We start from the raw sequence: 17,877 nt of genomic DNA on the forward strand, positions 1-17,877 counted from the left end.
TCTGAAACGGTGACAGATTAAGTTGAACTTGTTCCTGGTCAAAATGGAAAGGTTTATGTTTAGTTACTGCTAAAACTGATGGGTGTTTTTATGTGATCTTTTTCTGTATTCTCAGTTGATCATGACACCACCAGAAAGGATGTAGTATTCCTTCTGGATGGTTCTGATGGCACTAGGAATGGATTCCCAGCCATGCGTGACTTTGTTCAGAAAATGGTGGAGAAGCTCAATGTGGGAGTGAACAAAGACCGAGTTTCAGTGGTCCAGTATGGCAGAGACCAAGAGGTCCATTTCTATCTGAACACATACACAACCAAAGATGATGTTCTTGATACTGTTAAAGGGCTGAGGCACAGAGGAGGCAGACCCCTCAACACCGGGGCAGCTCTCCAGTACGTCAGGGACAACGTCTTTACTGCCCCGTCTGGAAGCAGGCGTCTGGAAGGTGTTCCCCAGATTCTGATACTGCTGAATGGCGGGCGGTCCTTTGACAGTGTCGATGCACCAGCCTCTGCTCTCAAAGAACTTGGGGTCTCAGTGTTTGGCATAGGAACCAGGAGCTCTGACAGCAGAGAATTGCAAAAGATATCCTCAGAGCCAAGTTATGCCCTCTCTGTGTCTGACTTCAGTGACCTTCCAAGCGTCCAACAGCAGCTTTTGTCCTCGGTGGAGACGGTGGTTATAGAAGTAACTGCAGAAACACCAACGGTCTTAGGTATGCTCTGTTAATTTTCCACAGATCTACTCCATTATATCTTCTGAAACGGTGACAGATTAAGTTGAACTTGTTCCTGGTCGAAATAGAAAGGTTCATGTTTAGTTACTGCTAAAACTGATGGGTGTTTTTATGTGATCTTTTTCTGTTTTCTCAGTTGATCATGACACCACCAGAAAGGATGTAGTATTCCTTCTGGATGGTTCTGATGGCACTAGGAATGGATTCCCAGCCATGCGTGACTTTGTTCAGAAAATGGTGGAGAAGCTCAATGTGGGAGTGAACAAAGACCGAGTTTCAGTGGTCCAGTATGGCAGAGACCAAGAGGTCCATTTCTATCTGAACACATACGCAACCAAAGATGATGTTCTTGATACTGTTAAAGGGCTGAGGCACAGAGGAGGCAGACCCCTCAACACCGGGGCAGCTCTCCAGTACGTCAGGGACAACGTCTTTACTGCCCCGTCTGGAAGCAGGCGTCTGGAAGGTGTTCCCCAGATTCTGATACTGCTGAATGGCGGGCGGTCCTTTGACAGTGTCGATGCACCAGCCTCTGCTCTCAAAGAACTTGGGGTCTCAGTGTTTGGCATAGGAACCAGGAGCTCTGACAGCAGAGAATTGCAAAAGATATCCTCAGAGCCAAGTTATGCCCTCTCTGTGTCTGACTTCAGTGACCTTCCAAGCGTCCAACAGCAGCTTTTGTCCTCGGTGGAGACGGTGGTTATAGAAGTAACTGCAGAAACACCAACGGTCTTAGGTATGCTCTGTTAATTTTCCACAGATCTACTCCATTATATCTTCTGAAACGGTGACAGATTAAGTTGAACTTGTTCCTGGTCGAAATAGAAAGGTTCATGTTTAGTTACTGCTAAAACTGATGGGTGTTTTTATGTGATCTTTTTCTGTATTCTCAGTTGATCATGACACCACCAGAAAGGATGTAGTATTCCTTCTGGATGGTTCTGATGGCACTAGGAATGGATTCCCAGCCATGCGTGACTTTGTTCAGAAAATGGTGGAGAAGCTCAATGTGGGAGTGAACAAAGACCGAGTTTCAGTGGTCCAGTATGGCAGAGACCAAGAGGTCCATTTCTATCTGAACACATACGCAACCAAAGATGATGTGCTTGATACTGTTAAAGGCCTGAGGCACAGAGGAGGCAGACCCCTCAACACCGGGGCAGCTCTCCAGTACGTCAGGGACAACGTCTTTACTGCCCCGTCTGGAAGCAGGCGTCTGGAAGGTGTTCCCCAGATATTGATTCTATTGAGCGGGAGCCGGTCCAGTGATAATGTTGATACCCCAGCCTCAGGCCTGAAAGAGAGCGGAGTGATGATCTTTGGCATTGGAACCCGTAATTCCAGCACAGAGGTTCAGAGAATTGTCAGTGATCCAAGTTATGCCCAGTCTGTTGCTGAATTCTCTGCTCTCCCCAATGTTCAGCAGCAGTTTTCCTCCACCCTCAATAGTGTACTTGTTGGCGTCACACCAATCACTCCAACAGTGACAGGTAAGAATGAGATGTTTTACATGAAGGTCAGCTTCAATAATGTCTGGGTTGGAGTATTGCAGAGCTCTTTGCAATGTTTTCTGGAAAACTGGTTTTTATTTAAGCATGCACTTCTCTAGCAATATTTTTCTAGCATAGGGCGTATGTCAGCTCATTACTTTAGTTCATCAGTGTGTAAACACCATTGCATTTGGAGCTGTGTCTTCAAGATTGCTCACTCACAATCAATGAAATGCAATTAATTGGATGATTTTGATGTTCCTTCAGTTGAGCGCCAGATACCCAGAAGGGATGTGGTGTTCTTGCTGGATGGTTCTGATGGCACTAGGAATGGATTCCCAGCCATGCGTGACTTTGTTCAGAGAACGGTGGAGAAGCTCAATGTGGGAGTGAACAAAGACCGAGTTTCAGTGGTCCAGTATGGCAGAGACCAAGAGGTCCATTTCTATCTGAACACATACACCACCAAAGATGATGTTCTTGATACTGTTAGAGGGCTGAGGCACAGAGGAGGCAGACCCCTCAACACCGGGGCAGCTCTCCAGTACGTCAGGGACAACGTCTTTACTGCCTCGTCTGGAAGCAGGCGTCTGGAAGGCGTTCCCCAGATTCTGATACTGCTGAATGGTGGGCGGTCATTTGACAGTGTCGATGCACCAGCCTTTGCTCTCAAAGACCTTGGGGTCTTGGTGTTTGGCATAGGAACGAGGACCTCTGATGGCAGAGAATTGCAAAAGATATCCTCAGAGCCAAGTTATGCCCTCTCTGTGTCTGAGTTGACTGACCTCCCCAATATCCAAGAGCAGCTCCTTTCCTCCATGACTAGAGTCCTAGTACAAGTAACAACCATGACACCAACAGTGATAGGTAAGAATGTGATGTTTTACACACAAAGTTCATGTTCAATAGTTCCCCTGGTTGGAGTAGAGGAGATCTTTTTGCAATGGCTCATTGGATGCCCAACGAGCTTCTTTAAATTCAAGCATGTGCCTCTCTAGGAAATTCTTACAACCATAGCTCCTATCTGAGCTCATTACTACGTGGGTCAGTGTGTTCAAAACATTGCATATGGGTCTATGTCTCACCCACTACACATGTCATGTAATCTTTTCATGATTTTCCTGTTCCTTTAGTTGAGCCCCAGGTTCCCAGAAGGGATGTGGTGTTCTTGCTGGATGGATCTGATAGCACTAGGAATGGATTCCCAGCAATGCGTGACTTTGTCCAGAGATTGGTGGAGACAATGAATGTGGATGAGAACAAAGACCGCATTTCAGTGGTTCAGTACAGCAGAGACGCAGCTGTCCAATTCTACCTAAACACATATACAGCAAAGGGAGAGATTGTTGACGCTGTCAGAGGTCTAAGACACAAAGGAGGAAGACCCCTAAACACTGGAGCAGCTCTCCAGCATGTGAGGGACAATGTGTTCACGGCTTCCGCAGGAAGCAGGCGTCCGGAAGGTGTTCCGCAGATTCTGATACTGCTGAATGGTGGGCGGTCCTTTGATAATGTCGATACACCAGCCTCTGCTCTCAAAGAACTTGGGGTCTTGATCTTTGGAATTGGAACCAGGACCTCTGACAGCAGAGAATTGCAAAAGATATCCTCAGAGCCAAGTTATGCCCTCTCTGTGTCTGACTTCAGTGACCTTCCAAGCGTCCAACAGCAGCTTTTGTCCTCGGTGGAGACGGTGGTTTTGGAAGTAACTGCAGAAACACCAACGGTCTTAGGTATGCTCTGTTAATTTTCCACAGATCTACTCCATTATATCTTCTGAAACGGTGACAGATTAAGTTGAACTTGTTCCTGGTCAAAATGGAAAGGTTTATGTTTAGTTACTGCTAAAACTGATGGGTGTTTTTATGTGATCTTTTTCTGTTTTCTCAGTTGATCATGACACCACCAGAAAGGATGTAGTATTCCTTCTGGATGGTTCTGATGGCACTAGGAATGGATTCCCAGCCATGCGTGACTTTGTTCAGAAAATGGTGGAGAAGCTCAATGTGGGAGTGAACAAAGACCGAGTTTCAGTGGTCCAGTATGGCAGAGACCAAGAGGTCCATTTCTATCTGAACACATACGCAACCAAAGATGATGTGCTTGATACTGTTAAAGGCCTGAGGCACAGAGGAGGCAGACCCCTCAACACCGGGGCAGCTCTCCAGTACGTCAGGGACAACGTCTTTACTGCCCCGTCTGGAAGCAGGCGTCTGGAAGGTGTTCCCCAGATATTGATTCTATTGAGCGGGAGCCGGTCCAGTGATAATGTTGATACCCCAGCCTCAGGCCTGAAAGAGAGCGGAGTGATGATCTTTGGCATTGGAACCCGTAATTCCAGCACAGAGGTTCAGAGAGTTGTCAGTGATCCAAGTTATGCCCAGTCTGTTGCTGAATTCTCTGCTCTCCCCAATGTTCAGCAGCAGTTTTCCTCCACCCTCAATAGTGTACTTGTTGGCGTCACACCAATCACTCCAACAGTGACAGGTAAGAATGAGATGTTTTACATGAAGGTCAGCTTCAATAATGTCTGGGTTGGAGTATTGCAGAGCTCTTTGCAATGTTTTCTGGAAAACTGGTTTTTATTTAAGCATGCACTTCTCTAGCAATATTTTTCTAGCATAGGGCGTATGTCAGCTCATTACTTTAGTTCATCAGTGTGTAAACACCATTGCATTTGGAGCTGTGTCTTCAAGATTGCTCACTCACAATCAATGAAATGCAATTAATTGGATGATTTTGATGTTCCTTCAGTTGAGCGCCAGATACCCAGAAGGGATGTGGTGTTCTTGCTGGATGGTTCTGATGGCACTAGGAATGGATTCCCAGCCATGCGTGACTTTGTTCAGAGAACGGTGGAGAAGCTCAATGTGGGAGTGAACAAAGACCGAGTTTCAGTGGTCCAGTATGGCAGAGACCAAGAGGTCCATTTCTATCTGAACACATACACCACCAAAGATGATGTTCTTGATACTGTTAGAGGGCTGAGGCACAGAGGAGGCAGACCCCTCAACACCGGGGCAGCTCTCCAGTACGTCAGGGACAACGTCTTTACTGCCTCGTCTGGAAGCAGGCGTCTGGAAGGCGTTCCCCAGATTCTGATACTGCTGAATGGTGGGCGGTCATTTGACAGTGTCGATGCACCAGCCTTTGCTCTCAAAGACCTTGGGGTCTTGGTGTTTGGCATAGGAACGAGGACCTCTGATGGCAGAGAATTGCAAAAGATATCCTCAGAGCCAAGTTATGCCCTCTCTGTGTCTGAGTTGACTGACCTCCCCAATATCCAAGAGCAGCTCCTTTCCTCCATGACTAGAGTCCTAGTACAAGTAACAACCATGACACCAACAGTGATAGGTAAGAATGTGATGTTTTACACACAAAGTTCATGTTCAATAGTTCCCCTGGTTGGAGTAGAGGAGATCTTTTTGCAATGGCTCATTGGATGCCCAACGAGCTTCTTTAAATTCAAGCATGTGCCTCTCTAGGAAATTCTTACAACCATAGCTCCTATCTGAGCTCATTACTACGTGGGTCAGTGTGTTCAAAACATTGCATATGGGTCTATGTCTCACCCACTACACATGTCATGTAATCTTTTCATGATTTTCCTGTTCCTTTAGTTGAGCCCCAGGTTCCCAGAAGGGATGTGGTGTTCTTGCTGGATGGATCTGATAGCACTAGGAATGGATTCCCAGCAATGCGTGACTTTGTCCAGAGATTGGTGGAGACAATGAATGTGGATGAGAACAAAGACCGCATTTCAGTGGTTCAGTACAGCAGAGACGCAGCTGTCCAATTCTACCTAAACACATATACAGCAAAGGGAGAGATTGTTGACGCTGTCAGAGGTCTAAGACACAAAGGAGGAAGACCCCTAAACACTGGAGCAGCTCTCCAGCATGTGAGGGACAATGTGTTCACGGCTTCCGCAGGAAGCAGGCGTCTGGAAGGTGTTCCGCAGATTCTGATACTGCTGAATGGTGGGCGGTCCTTTGATAATGTCGATACACCAGCCTCTGCTCTCAAAGAGCTTGGGGTCTCAGTGTTTGGCATAGGAACCAGGAGCTCTGACAGCAGAGAATTGCAAAAGATATCCTCAGAGCCAAGTTATGCCCTCTCTGTGTCTGACTTCAGTGACCTTCCAAGCGTCCAACAGCAGCTTTTGTCCTCGGTGGAGACGGTGGTTTTGGAAGTAACTGCAGAAACACCAACGGTCTTAGGTATGCTCTGTTAATTTTCCACAGATCTACTCCATTATATCTTCTGAAACGGTGACAGATTAAGTTGAACTTGTTCCTGGTCAAAATGGAAAGGTTTATGTTTAGTTACTGCTAAAACTGATGGGTGTTTTTATGTGATCTTTTTCTGTATTCTCAGTTGATCATGACACCACCAGAAAGGATGTAGTATTCCTTCTGGATGGTTCTGATGGCACTAGGAATGGATTCCCAGCCATGCGTGACTTTGTTCAGAAAATGGTGGAGAAGCTCAATGTGGGAGTGAACAAAGACCGAGTTTCAGTGGTCCAGTATGGCAGAGACCAAGAGGTCCATTTCTATCTGAACACATACACAACCAAAGATGATGTTCTTGATACTGTTAAAGGGCTGAGGCACAGAGGAGGCAGACCCCTCAACACCGGGGCAGCTCTCCAGTACGTCAGGGACAACGTCTTTACTGCCCCGTCTGGAAGCAGGCGTCTGGAAGGTGTTCCCCAGATTCTGATACTGCTGAATGGCGGGCGGTCCTTTGACAGTGTCGATGCACCAGCCTCTGCTCTCAAAGAACTTGGGGTCTCAGTGTTTGGCATAGGAACCAGGAGCTCTGACAGCAGAGAATTGCAAAAGATATCCTCAGAGCCAAGTTATGCCCTCTCTGTGTCTGACTTCAGTGACCTTCCAAGCGTCCAACAGCAGCTTTTGTCCTCGGTGGAGACGGTGGTTATAGAAGTAACTGCAGAAACACCAACGGTCTTAGGTATGCTCTGTTAATTTTCCACAGATCTACTCCATTATATCTTCTGAAACGGTGACAGATTAAGTTGAACTTGTTCCTGGTCAAAATGGAAAGGTTTATGTTTAGTTACTGCTAAAACTGATGGGTGTTTTTATGTGATCTTTTTCTGTTTTCTCAGTTGATCATGACACCACCAGAAAGGATGTAGTATTCCTTCTGGATGGTTCTGATGGCACTAGGAATGGATTCCCAGCCATGCGTGACTTTGTTCAGAAAATGGTGGAGAAGCTCAATGTGGGAGTGAACAAAGACCGAGTTTCAGTGGTCCAGTATGGCAGAGACCAAGAGGTCCATTTCTATCTGAACACATACGCAACCAAAGATGATGTGCTTGATACTGTTAAAGGCCTGAGGCACAGAGGAGGCAGACCCCTCAACACCGGGGCAGCTCTCCAGTACGTCAGGGACAACGTCTTTACTGCCCCGTCTGGAAGCAGGCGTCTGGAAGGTGTTCCCCAGATATTGATTCTATTGAGCGGGAGCCGGTCCAGTGATAATGTTGATACCCCAGCCTCAGGCCTGAAAGAGAGCGGAGTGATGATCTTTGGCATTGGAACCCGTAATTCCAGCACAGAGGTTCAGAGAGTTGTCAGTGATCCAAGTTATGCCCAGTCTGTTGCTGAATTCTCTGCTCTCCCCAATGTTCAGCAGCAGTTTTCCTCCACCCTCAATAGTGTACTTGTTGGCGTCACACCAATCACTCCAACAGTGACAGGTAAGAATGAGATGTTTTACATGAAGGTCAGCTTCAATAATGTCTGGGTTGGAGTATTGCAGAGCTCTTTGCAATGTTTTCTGGAAAACTGGTTTTTATTTAAGCATGCACTTCTCTAGCAATATTTTTCTAGCATAGGGCGTATGTCAGCTCATTACTTTAGTTCATCAGTGTGTAAACACCATTGCATTTGGAGCTGTGTCTTCAAGATTGCTCACTCACAATCAATGAAATGCAATTAATTGGATGATTTTGATGTTCCTTCAGTTGAGCGCCAGATACCCAGAAGGGATGTGGTGTTCTTGCTGGATGGTTCTGATGGCACTAGGAATGGATTCCCAGCCATGCGTGACTTTGTTCAGAGAACGGTGGAGAAGCTCAATGTGGGAGTGAACAAAGACCGAGTTTCAGTGGTCCAGTATGGCAGAGACCAAGAGGTCCATTTCTATCTGAACACATACACCACCAAAGATGATGTTCTTGATACTGTTAGAGGGCTGAGGCACAGAGGAGGCAGACCCCTCAACACCGGGGCAGCTCTCCAGTACGTCAGGGACAACGTCTTTACTGCCTCGTCTGGAAGCAGGCGTCTGGAAGGCGTTCCCCAGATTCTGATACTGCTGAATGGTGGGCGGTCATTTGACAGTGTCGATGCACCAGCCTTTGCTCTCAAAGACCTTGGGGTCTTGGTGTTTGGCATAGGAACGAGGACCTCTGATGGCAGAGAATTGCAAAAGATATCCTCAGAGCCAAGTTATGCCCTCTCTGTGTCTGAGTTGACTGACCTCCCCAATATCCAAGAGCAGCTCCTTTCCTCCATGACTAGAGTCCTAGTACAAGTAACAACCATGACACCAACAGTGATAGGTAAGAATGTGATGTTTTACACACAAAGTTCATGTTCAATAGTTCCCCTGGTTGGAGTAGAGGAGATCTTTTTGCAATGGCTCATTGGATGCCCAACGAGCTTCTTTAAATTCAAGCATGTGCCTCTCTAGGAAATTCTTACAACCATAGCTCCTATCTGAGCTCATTACTACGTGGGTCAGTGTGTTCAAAACATTGCATATGGGTCTATGTCTCACCCACTACACATGTCATGTAATCTTTTCATGATTTTCCTGTTCCTTTAGTTGAGCCCCAGGTTCCCAGAAGGGATGTGGTGTTCTTGCTGGATGGATCTGATAGCACTAGGAATGGATTCCCAGCAATGCGTGACTTTGTCCAGAGATTGGTGGAGACAATGAATGTGGATGAGAACAAAGACCGCATTTCAGTGGTTCAGTACAGCAGAGACGCAGCTGTCCAATTCTACCTAAACACATATACAGCAAAGGGAGAGATTGTTGACGCTGTCAGAGGTCTAAGACACAAAGGAGGAAGACCCCTAAACACTGGAGCAGCTCTCCAGCATGTGAGGGACAATGTGTTCACGGCTTCCGCAGGAAGCAGGCGTCTGGAAGGTGTTCCGCAGATTCTGATACTGCTGAATGGTGGGCGGTCCTTTGATAATGTCGATACACCAGCCTCTGCTCTCAAAGAGCTTGGGGTCTCAGTGTTTGGCATAGGAACCAGGAGCTCTGACAGCAGAGAATTGCAAAAGATATCCTCAGAGCCAAGTTATGCCCTCTCTGTGTCTGACTTCAGTGACCTTCCAAGCGTCCAACAGCAGCTTTTGTCCTCGGTGGAGACGGTGGTTTTGGAAGTAACTGCAGAAACACCAACGGTCTTAGGTATGCTCTGTTAATTTTCCACAGATCTACTCCATTATATCTTCTGAAACGGTGACAGATTAAGTTGAACTTGTTCCTGGTCAAAATGGAAAGGTTTATGTTTAGTTACTGCTAAAACTGATGGGTGTTTTTATGTGATCTTTTTCTGTATTCTCAGTTGATCATGACACCACCAGAAAGGATGTAGTATTCCTTCTGGATGGTTCTGATGGCACTAGGAATGGATTCCCAGCCATGCGTGACTTTGTTCAGAAAATGGTGGAGAAGCTCAATGTGGGAGTGAACAAAGACCGAGTTTCAGTGGTCCAGTATGGCAGAGACCAAGAGGTCCATTTCTATCTGAACACATACACAACCAAAGATGATGTTCTTGATACTGTTAAAGGGCTGAGGCACAGAGGAGGCAGACCCCTCAACACCGGGGCAGCTCTCCAGTACGTCAGGGACAACGTCTTTACTGCCCCGTCTGGAAGCAGGCGTCTGGAAGGTGTTCCCCAGATTCTGATACTGCTGAATGGCGGGCGGTCCTTTGACAGTGTCGATGCACCAGCCTCTGCTCTCAAAGAACTTGGGGTCTCAGTGTTTGGCATAGGAACCAGGAGCTCTGACAGCAGAGAATTGCAAAAGATATCCTCAGAGCCAAGTTACGCCCTCTCTGTGTCTGACTTCAGTAACCTTCCAAGCGTCCAACAGCAGCTTTTGTCCTCGGTGGAGACGGTGGTTATAGAAGTAACTGCAGAAACACCAACGGTCTTAGGTATGCTCTGTTAATTTTCCACAGATCTACTCCATTATATCTTCTGAAACGGTGACAGATTAAGTTGAACTTGTTCCTGGTCGAAATAGAAAGGTTCATGTTTAGTTACTGCTAAAACTGATGGGTGTTTTTATGTGATCTTTTTCTGTATTCTCAGTTGATCATGACACCACCAGAAAGGATGTAGTATTCCTTCTGGATGGTTCTGATGGCACTAGGAATGGATTCCCAGCCATGCGTGACTTTGTTCAGAAAATGGTGGAGAAGCTCAATGTGGGAGTGAACAAAGACCGAGTTTCAGTGGTCCAGTATGGCAGAGACCAAGAGGTCCATTTCTATCTGAACACATACGCAACCAAAGATGATGTTCTTGATACTGTTAAAGGGCTGAGGCACAGAGGAGGCAGACCCCTCAACACCGGGGCAGCTCTCCAGTACGTCAGGGACAACGTCTTTACTGCCCCGTCTGGAAGCAGGCGTCTGGAAGGTGTTCCCCAGATTCTGATACTGCTGAATGGCGGGCGGTCCTTTGACAGTGTCGATGCACCAGCCTCTGCTCTCAAAGAACTTGGGGTCTCAGTGTTTGGCATAGGAACCAGGAGCTCTGACAGCAGAGAATTGCAAAAGATATCCTCAGAGCCAAGTTATGCCCTCTCTGTGTCTGACTTCAGTGACCTTCCAAGCGTCCAACAGCAGCTTTTGTCCTCGGTGGAGACGGTGGTTATAGAAGTAACTGCAGAAACACCAACGGTCTTAGGTATGCTCTGTTAATTTTCCACAGATCTACTCCATTATATCTTCTGAAACGGTGACAGATTAAGTTGAACTTGTTCCTGGTCGAAATAGAAAGGTTCATGTTTAGTTACTGCTAAAACTGATGGGTGTTTTTATGTGATCTTTTTCTGTATTCTCAGTTGATCATGACACCACCAGAAAGGATGTAGTATTCCTTCTGGATGGTTCTGATGGCACTAGGAATGGATTCCCAGCCATGCGTGACTTTGTTCAGAAAATGGTGGAGAAGCTCAATGTGGGAGTGAACAAAGACCGAGTTTCAGTGGTCCAGTATGGCAGAGACCAAGAGGTCCATTTCTATCTGAACACATACGCAACCAAAGATGATGTGCTTGATACTGTTAAAGGCCTGAGGCACAGAGGAGGCAGACCCCTCAACACCGGGGCAGCTCTCCAGTACGTCAGGGACAACGTCTTTACTGCCCCGTCTGGAAGCAGGCGTCTGGAAGGTGTTCCCCAGATATTGATTCTATTGAGCGGGAGCCGGTCCAGTGATAATGTTGATACCCCAGCCTCAGGCCTGAAAGAGAGCGGAGTGATGATCTTTGGCATTGGAACCCGTAATTCCAGCACAGAGGTTCAGAGAATTGTCAGTGATCCAAGTTATGCCCAGTCTGTTGCTGAATTCTCTGCTCTCCCCAATGTTCAGCAGCAGTTTTCCTCCACCCTCAATAGTGTACTTGTTGGCGTCATACCAATCACTCCAACAGTGACAGGTAAGAATGAGATGTTTTACATGAAGGTCAGCTTCAATAATGTCTGGGTTGGAGTATTGCAGAGCTCTTTGCAATGTTTTCTGGAAAACTGGTTTTTATTTAAGCATGCACTTCTCTAGCAATATTTTTCTAGCATAGGGCGTATGTCAGCTCATTACTTTAGTTCATCAGTGTGTAAACACCATTGCATTTGGAGCTGTGTCTTCAAGATTGCTCACTCACAATCAATGAAATGCAATTAATTGGATGATTTTGATGTTCCTTCAGTTGAGCGCCAGATACCCAGAAGGGATGTGGTGTTCTTGCTGGATGGTTCTGATGGCACTAGGAATGGATTCCCAGCCATGCGTGACTTTGTTCAGAGAACGGTGGAGAAGCTCAATGTGGGAGTGAACAAAGACCGAGTTTCAGTGGTCCAGTATGGCAGAGACCAAGAGGTCCATTTCTATCTGAACACATACACCACCAAAGATGATGTTCTTGATACTGTTAGAGGGCTGAGGCACAGAGGAGGCAGACCCCTCAACACCGGGGCAGCTCTCCAGTACGTCAGGGACAACGTCTTTACTGCCTCGTCTGGAAGCAGGCGTCTGGAAGGCGTTCCCCAGATTCTGATACTGCTGAATGGTGGGCGGTCATTTGACAGTGTCGATGCACCAGCCTTTGCTCTCAAAGACCTTGGGGTCTTGGTGTTTGGCATAGGAACGAGGACCTCTGATGGCAGAGAATTGCAAAAGATATCCTCAGAGCCAAGTTATGCCCTCTCTGTGTCTGAGTTGACTGACCTCCCCAATATCCAAGAGCAGCTCCTTTCCTCCATGACTAGAGTCCTAGTACAAGTAACAACCATGACACCAACAGTGATAGGTAAGAATGTGATGTTTTACACACAAAGTTCATGTTCAATAGTTCCCCTGGTTGGAGTAGAGGAGATCTTTTTGCAATGGCTCATTGGATGCCCAACGAGCTTCTTTAAATTCAAGCATGTGCCTCTCTAGGAAATTCTTACAACCATAGCTCCTATCTGAGCTCATTACTACGTGGGTCAGTGTGTTCAAAACATTGCATATGGGTCTATGTCTCACCCACTACACATGTCATGTAATCTTTTCATGATTTTCCTGTTCCTTTAGTTGAGCCCCAGGTTCCCAGAAGGGATGTGGTGTTCTTGCTGGATGGATCTGATAGCACTAGGAATGGATTCCCAGCAATGCGTGACTTTGTCCAGAGATTGGTGGAGACAATGAATGTGGATGAGAACAAAGACCGCATTTCAGTGGTTCAGTACAGCAGAGACGCAGCTGTCCAATTCTACCTAAACACATATACAGCAAAGGGAGAGATTGTTGACGCTGTCAGAGGTCTAAGACACAAAGGAGGAAGACCCCTAAACACTGGAGCAGCTCTCCAGCATGTGAGGGACAATGTGTTCACGGCTTCCGCAGGAAGCAGGCGTCTGGAAGGCGTTCCCCAGATTCTGATACTGCTAAATGGTGGGCGGTCCTTTGATAATGTTGATACACCAGCCTCTGCTCTCAAAGAGCTTGGGGTCTTGATCTTTGGAATTGGAACCAGGAGCTCTGACAGCAGAGAGCTTCAGAGGATCTCCCATGATCCCAGTCATGCCCTCTCTGTGTCCGACTTCAGTGACCTTCCAAGCGTCCAACAGCAGCTTTTGTCCTCGGTGGATACAGTGGTTGTAGACGTAACTGCAGAATCACCAACAGTTTTAGGTATGTTATGTAAATTTACCAAAGATCAACTCAATTATGTCTTCTGATACAGTGACAGATTGATTTGAACTTGTTCCTGGTCAAATTGGAAAGGTTTATGTTTAGCTCTGCCTAAAACTGATAGTCTTGCTTTGTAATCTTTTTCTGTTTTCTCAGTTGATCATGACACCACCAGAAAGGATGTAGTATTCCTTCTGGATGGTTCTGATGGCACAAGGAATGGATTCCCAGCCATGCGTGACTTTGTTCAGAAAATGGTGGAGAAGCTCAATGTGGGAGTGAACAAAGACCGAGTTTCAGTGGTCCAGTATGGCAGAGACCAAGAGGTCCATTTCGATCTGAACACATACACAACCAAAGACGATGTTCTTGATACTGTTAGAGGGCTGAGGCACAGAGGAGGCAGACCCCTCAACACCGGGGCAGCTCTCCAGTACGTCAAGGACAACGTCTTCACTGCCTCGTCTGGAAGCAGGCGTCTGGAAGGTGTTCCGCAGATATTGATTCTGTTGAGCGGGGGCCGGTCCAGTGATAATGTTGATACCCCAGCCTCTTTGCTGAAGGAATCTGGAGTTAAGATCTTTGGTCTTGGATCACAAGGGTCTGATAAAACAGAGCTACAGCGGATATCTTATGAGCCAAGTTATGCTCTTTCTGTATCTGAGTTCAGCGATCTTACAAATATTCAGGAGCAGCTTCTTTCCAGAGTTGATACTTTTAATTTAAGCTCAATGGGTAAGATATTTTCAAAGGAAGATATGATATTGATATATATGTACATTTTCTTTGTAAATCTCCTTAAATCAAATAACATCAAATTTTAAACATCATACTTCTGTTATCTTTAGTATGTCCAGTTCAAAGAATCGTTCCTACGTCCTTCTAATCAATTTCGAAACCTTTGAATGTTTAGGCCTAATTTCAAATGGTTTCATTCCATTTATATAAGTTAAAGCTTGTACATGCTTTTCATGACTTCAATGGCTTTTTGCTATATTATTGCTTTTCTTTTTTTACCAGGGGAAACTTTGCTGAAACCTAAAGACATAGTTTTTCTCATGGATAGTTCTGAAGGCACAAGGAATGGATTCCTTGCAATGCGTCAATTTGTACAGAGAGTGGTGGAGAAGCTCAATGTGGGGCTGAACAAAGACAGGATAGCTGTTGTACAGTTCAGCAGAGACCAAGACGTCAATTTCTATCTAAACACATACTCCAAAAGAAAAGATGTTCTTGATACTGTTAAAGCACTGAGGCACAGAGGAGGCAGACCCCTCAACACCGGGGCAGCTCTCCAGTACGTCAGGGACAACGTCTTCACTGCTTCATCTGGAAGCAGGCGTCTGGAAGGTGTTCCCCAGATATTGATTCTGTTGAGTGGGGGCCAGTCCAACGATGCTGTTAGCCAGGCAGCCTTTAATTTGAAAGATATGGAAGTGAAGAGCATAGGCATTGCCATGAGACAGACTGATACCAGAGAAATGCAATCAATCACATCTGATCCACGGCTCATCCTTCAGGCAAAAGACTTTTCAGATTTACCAGGCCTGCAGTTGGATCTTTTATCTGCCATTACTCAAGTCTCAAGTCCCGGTTTGATAGGTAAAATATATCATTTTGTTTTTTCCCTAAATACTTAAATACTCTGGGTCCTTGCTTTTCATGAGCAAGCTAGGGTCATCCACTCACTTTTTGGTGTAATAATTAAGCTTTGTTAGTATTGAGGATATTTTTACTGTGAAAAACTAGGTATTTCCTTATGATGCACCTTTGCTTCATGTTTATTTCTTTCTGTCTCACATTAACTTCCTTTCATGTTCCTATTACTATGTCCGGCATATTCATACACCCATTTTAGTCTGCTTATCATTATATTTCTTGTACTTCAAATCACTGTTTCTATATCGATTACCTTCTCAGTCCTATTGCAGTTTCCAATAGGAGGACATGTTACCTCTATTAGAAATTGTGAACACCATGCAGCCACACTCATCAACAGCAGTACAACTCTCAGACGTATTAGGAACAAGCTTTTCATCAGTTCTGACACCTGTTCAGATTATGCAGTTTTTCAACAGGGTTTCATGGTCTTTACCATTGGATCAAAAGATGCTGACAATGTGGAGCTCCACAACCTTTCTCCTGTCTTTCAAACCCTATTTGGCACCTACATTCTCAGAATAACTTTATTTTGATAGGTTATTAGAGAAACAATCAATACAAATACACTAACTGCTGAGGAAAATTCTGGTATTTTGATCAATTATCAAAAATACAATTTTCTGTTGTACCTGAATGATACTTCTGAAACTTTTGATTGGCATTGTTCTTGAATTTAAGAACAATGAATTTTCTCTTTCGGGAAGTTTTCCTTACGGCAAGCCAAGCTTGGTGTCTTGATTATCCTCTCCTTTGGATGCTTTCTCTTGATCAAGTTTCTTTGGTTAAAATCTTGCTTGTTGTACATTATTTATATTTGCCACTGTCTTCAAATGACAGTGCACTAAGCATTACAGCCCTTTGTGGTATAAGGTGATACCTTATCCAGCTCAATATTTGCATTGTTATGCCACATTATAAAGTAAATTCTGAATGAATTTACACACATGCTGCATCGACTTTGCTGGATTTGTTGGCATAATTCGTTACACATTCGTCTGATTTACTTGTGCTTTGCTGAACCGTTAAAGCACGTTAAACTTGGTCTGGGGAGGCAAAGAAAATGCATCCTGTTAAGTCTGCATGACATATTCCCCCATACAGAATCCCGCACAAGAAGACGAGATGTAGTTTTCCTCATTGATGGCTCCGATGACAGCCGCAGTGGGTTTCCTGCCATGCGTGATTTTGTCCGAAGAGTCGTTGAAAATATTGATGTGGCCCAAAATAAGGATAGAGTTGCTGTCGTCCAGTTCAGCAAAGACACTTTTGTACATTTCTACTTGAGTTCCTTTTCAACAAAGGACAATATCATCAGCAAGATTCGCACTTTGAGGCACAAAGGAGGAAGGCCTCGAAACACTGGAACAGCTTTACAGTATGTTCGAGACAATGTCTTTTCAACACTGTCCGGCAGTCGTCATCTCGAAGGAGTCCCCCAAGTACTGATCCTGCTCTCAGGAGGGCCTTCCAGCGATGACCATCAGAAACCATCAGCAGCTCTGAAAGATCTTCATATCTGGAGCTTCAGTATCGGCACAGATTCTTCTGATCTTCCTTCCACTGCTACACATACCAGCTTTGTTTTTCCTATCACTGACTTTGGAGAGCTCCCAGACACTTTAGTGGATGTACTGTCAAAGTTAAAACATGTTACTTTTGTAGGTAAGTTAACATACTCAACCTGTCCCCAAAATCAACAATTTAATGTTTTACTTTAAACGGCAAAGAATATACACAGTAAAACTATAAATGTAAGCAATACAGCCTTAATACATGCAAACATGTATCTGTGCCTTTATCAATTTAAACCCAGAAATAAGAGACTTCCACATAAAGCTACATTGAGTTTCTGTTCTCTACACAACAGCTGGGGCCAGTTGCATAAAAATAGACCTAGTCTGGGGCCAGTTGCATCATAATAGACCCAGGGGCCAGTTGCATAAGACAGACTTAAAAGCAAATCTAAGTCCGACTTGCCATAGCCAATTTACCTGTTGCATAAAGCTTTACGATCAGTGACTAACGTAAGATTGACTTCGATAGCCTGTTGTGCTTTGCATTATGGGTAAAATAAGACAGAAAAATGAAAAGATGGCAGACAAAACAGCAACACTTAACGGAGGAAGATCGATACATTTAAACCTGATGAAAACCTATATACACGTTGGAGGAATACAATATTGAAAAGGTTGTCTTATTAACAAATAGTGTATGCGTTTTAAGCTTCAAGCTTTAAGCTTCTTAATTTAACCCCAACGCTAATTCCATTTATCAACAACTCCAACGCACATGCCGGCTGGTGCTAACGTCAATAAAGTGAGTTATGTTGTCATCTACTCACTTGTTTAATAAAATGACATTTTATTCTGCGGAAAAGCAGAACCCAGTCAACATTTTCTGCAGTTACAAATAACACACTTATTTCCTTTCGTAATAAATCATGCTAAGATAATGACGTAGCCTACTAACAGTTTGTTGGCATAGCAACTCAGCCCTTACCGCAAGGTTTAGCCAGGGGGAGAGG

The 17,877-nt window shown here is 45.2% G+C and overlaps 1 protein-coding gene across 1 annotated transcript in view; it reads left to right on the forward strand.

The window, feature by feature from the left end:
- Nucleotides 1-17,877, forward strand: part of col6a3 (collagen, type VI, alpha 3) — an 81,239-nt gene that overhangs the window by 44,464 nt on the left and 18,898 nt on the right. Inside the window, 13 exon segments of the mRNA XM_084688448.1 lie at nt 116-715; nt 873-1,465; nt 2,505-3,101; nt 3,365-3,952; nt 4,992-5,588; nt 5,852-6,439; nt 8,236-8,832; nt 9,096-9,690; nt 9,848-10,447; nt 10,605-11,197; nt 12,237-12,833; nt 13,097-13,691; nt 13,848-14,426. Of these exon segments, the coding sequence (XP_084544574.1) occupies nt 116-715; nt 873-1,465; nt 2,505-3,101; nt 3,365-3,952; nt 4,992-5,588; nt 5,852-6,439; nt 8,236-8,832; nt 9,096-9,690; nt 9,848-10,447; nt 10,605-11,197; nt 12,237-12,833; nt 13,097-13,691; nt 13,848-14,426 (7,719 nt within the window).

This window comes from Hypomesus nipponensis, chromosome 23 (assembly GCF_054491055.1).
Source record: "Hypomesus nipponensis isolate SF chromosome 23, ASM5449105v1, whole genome shotgun sequence".
NCBI lineage: Eukaryota > Metazoa > Chordata > Actinopteri > Osmeriformes > Osmeridae > Hypomesus > Hypomesus nipponensis.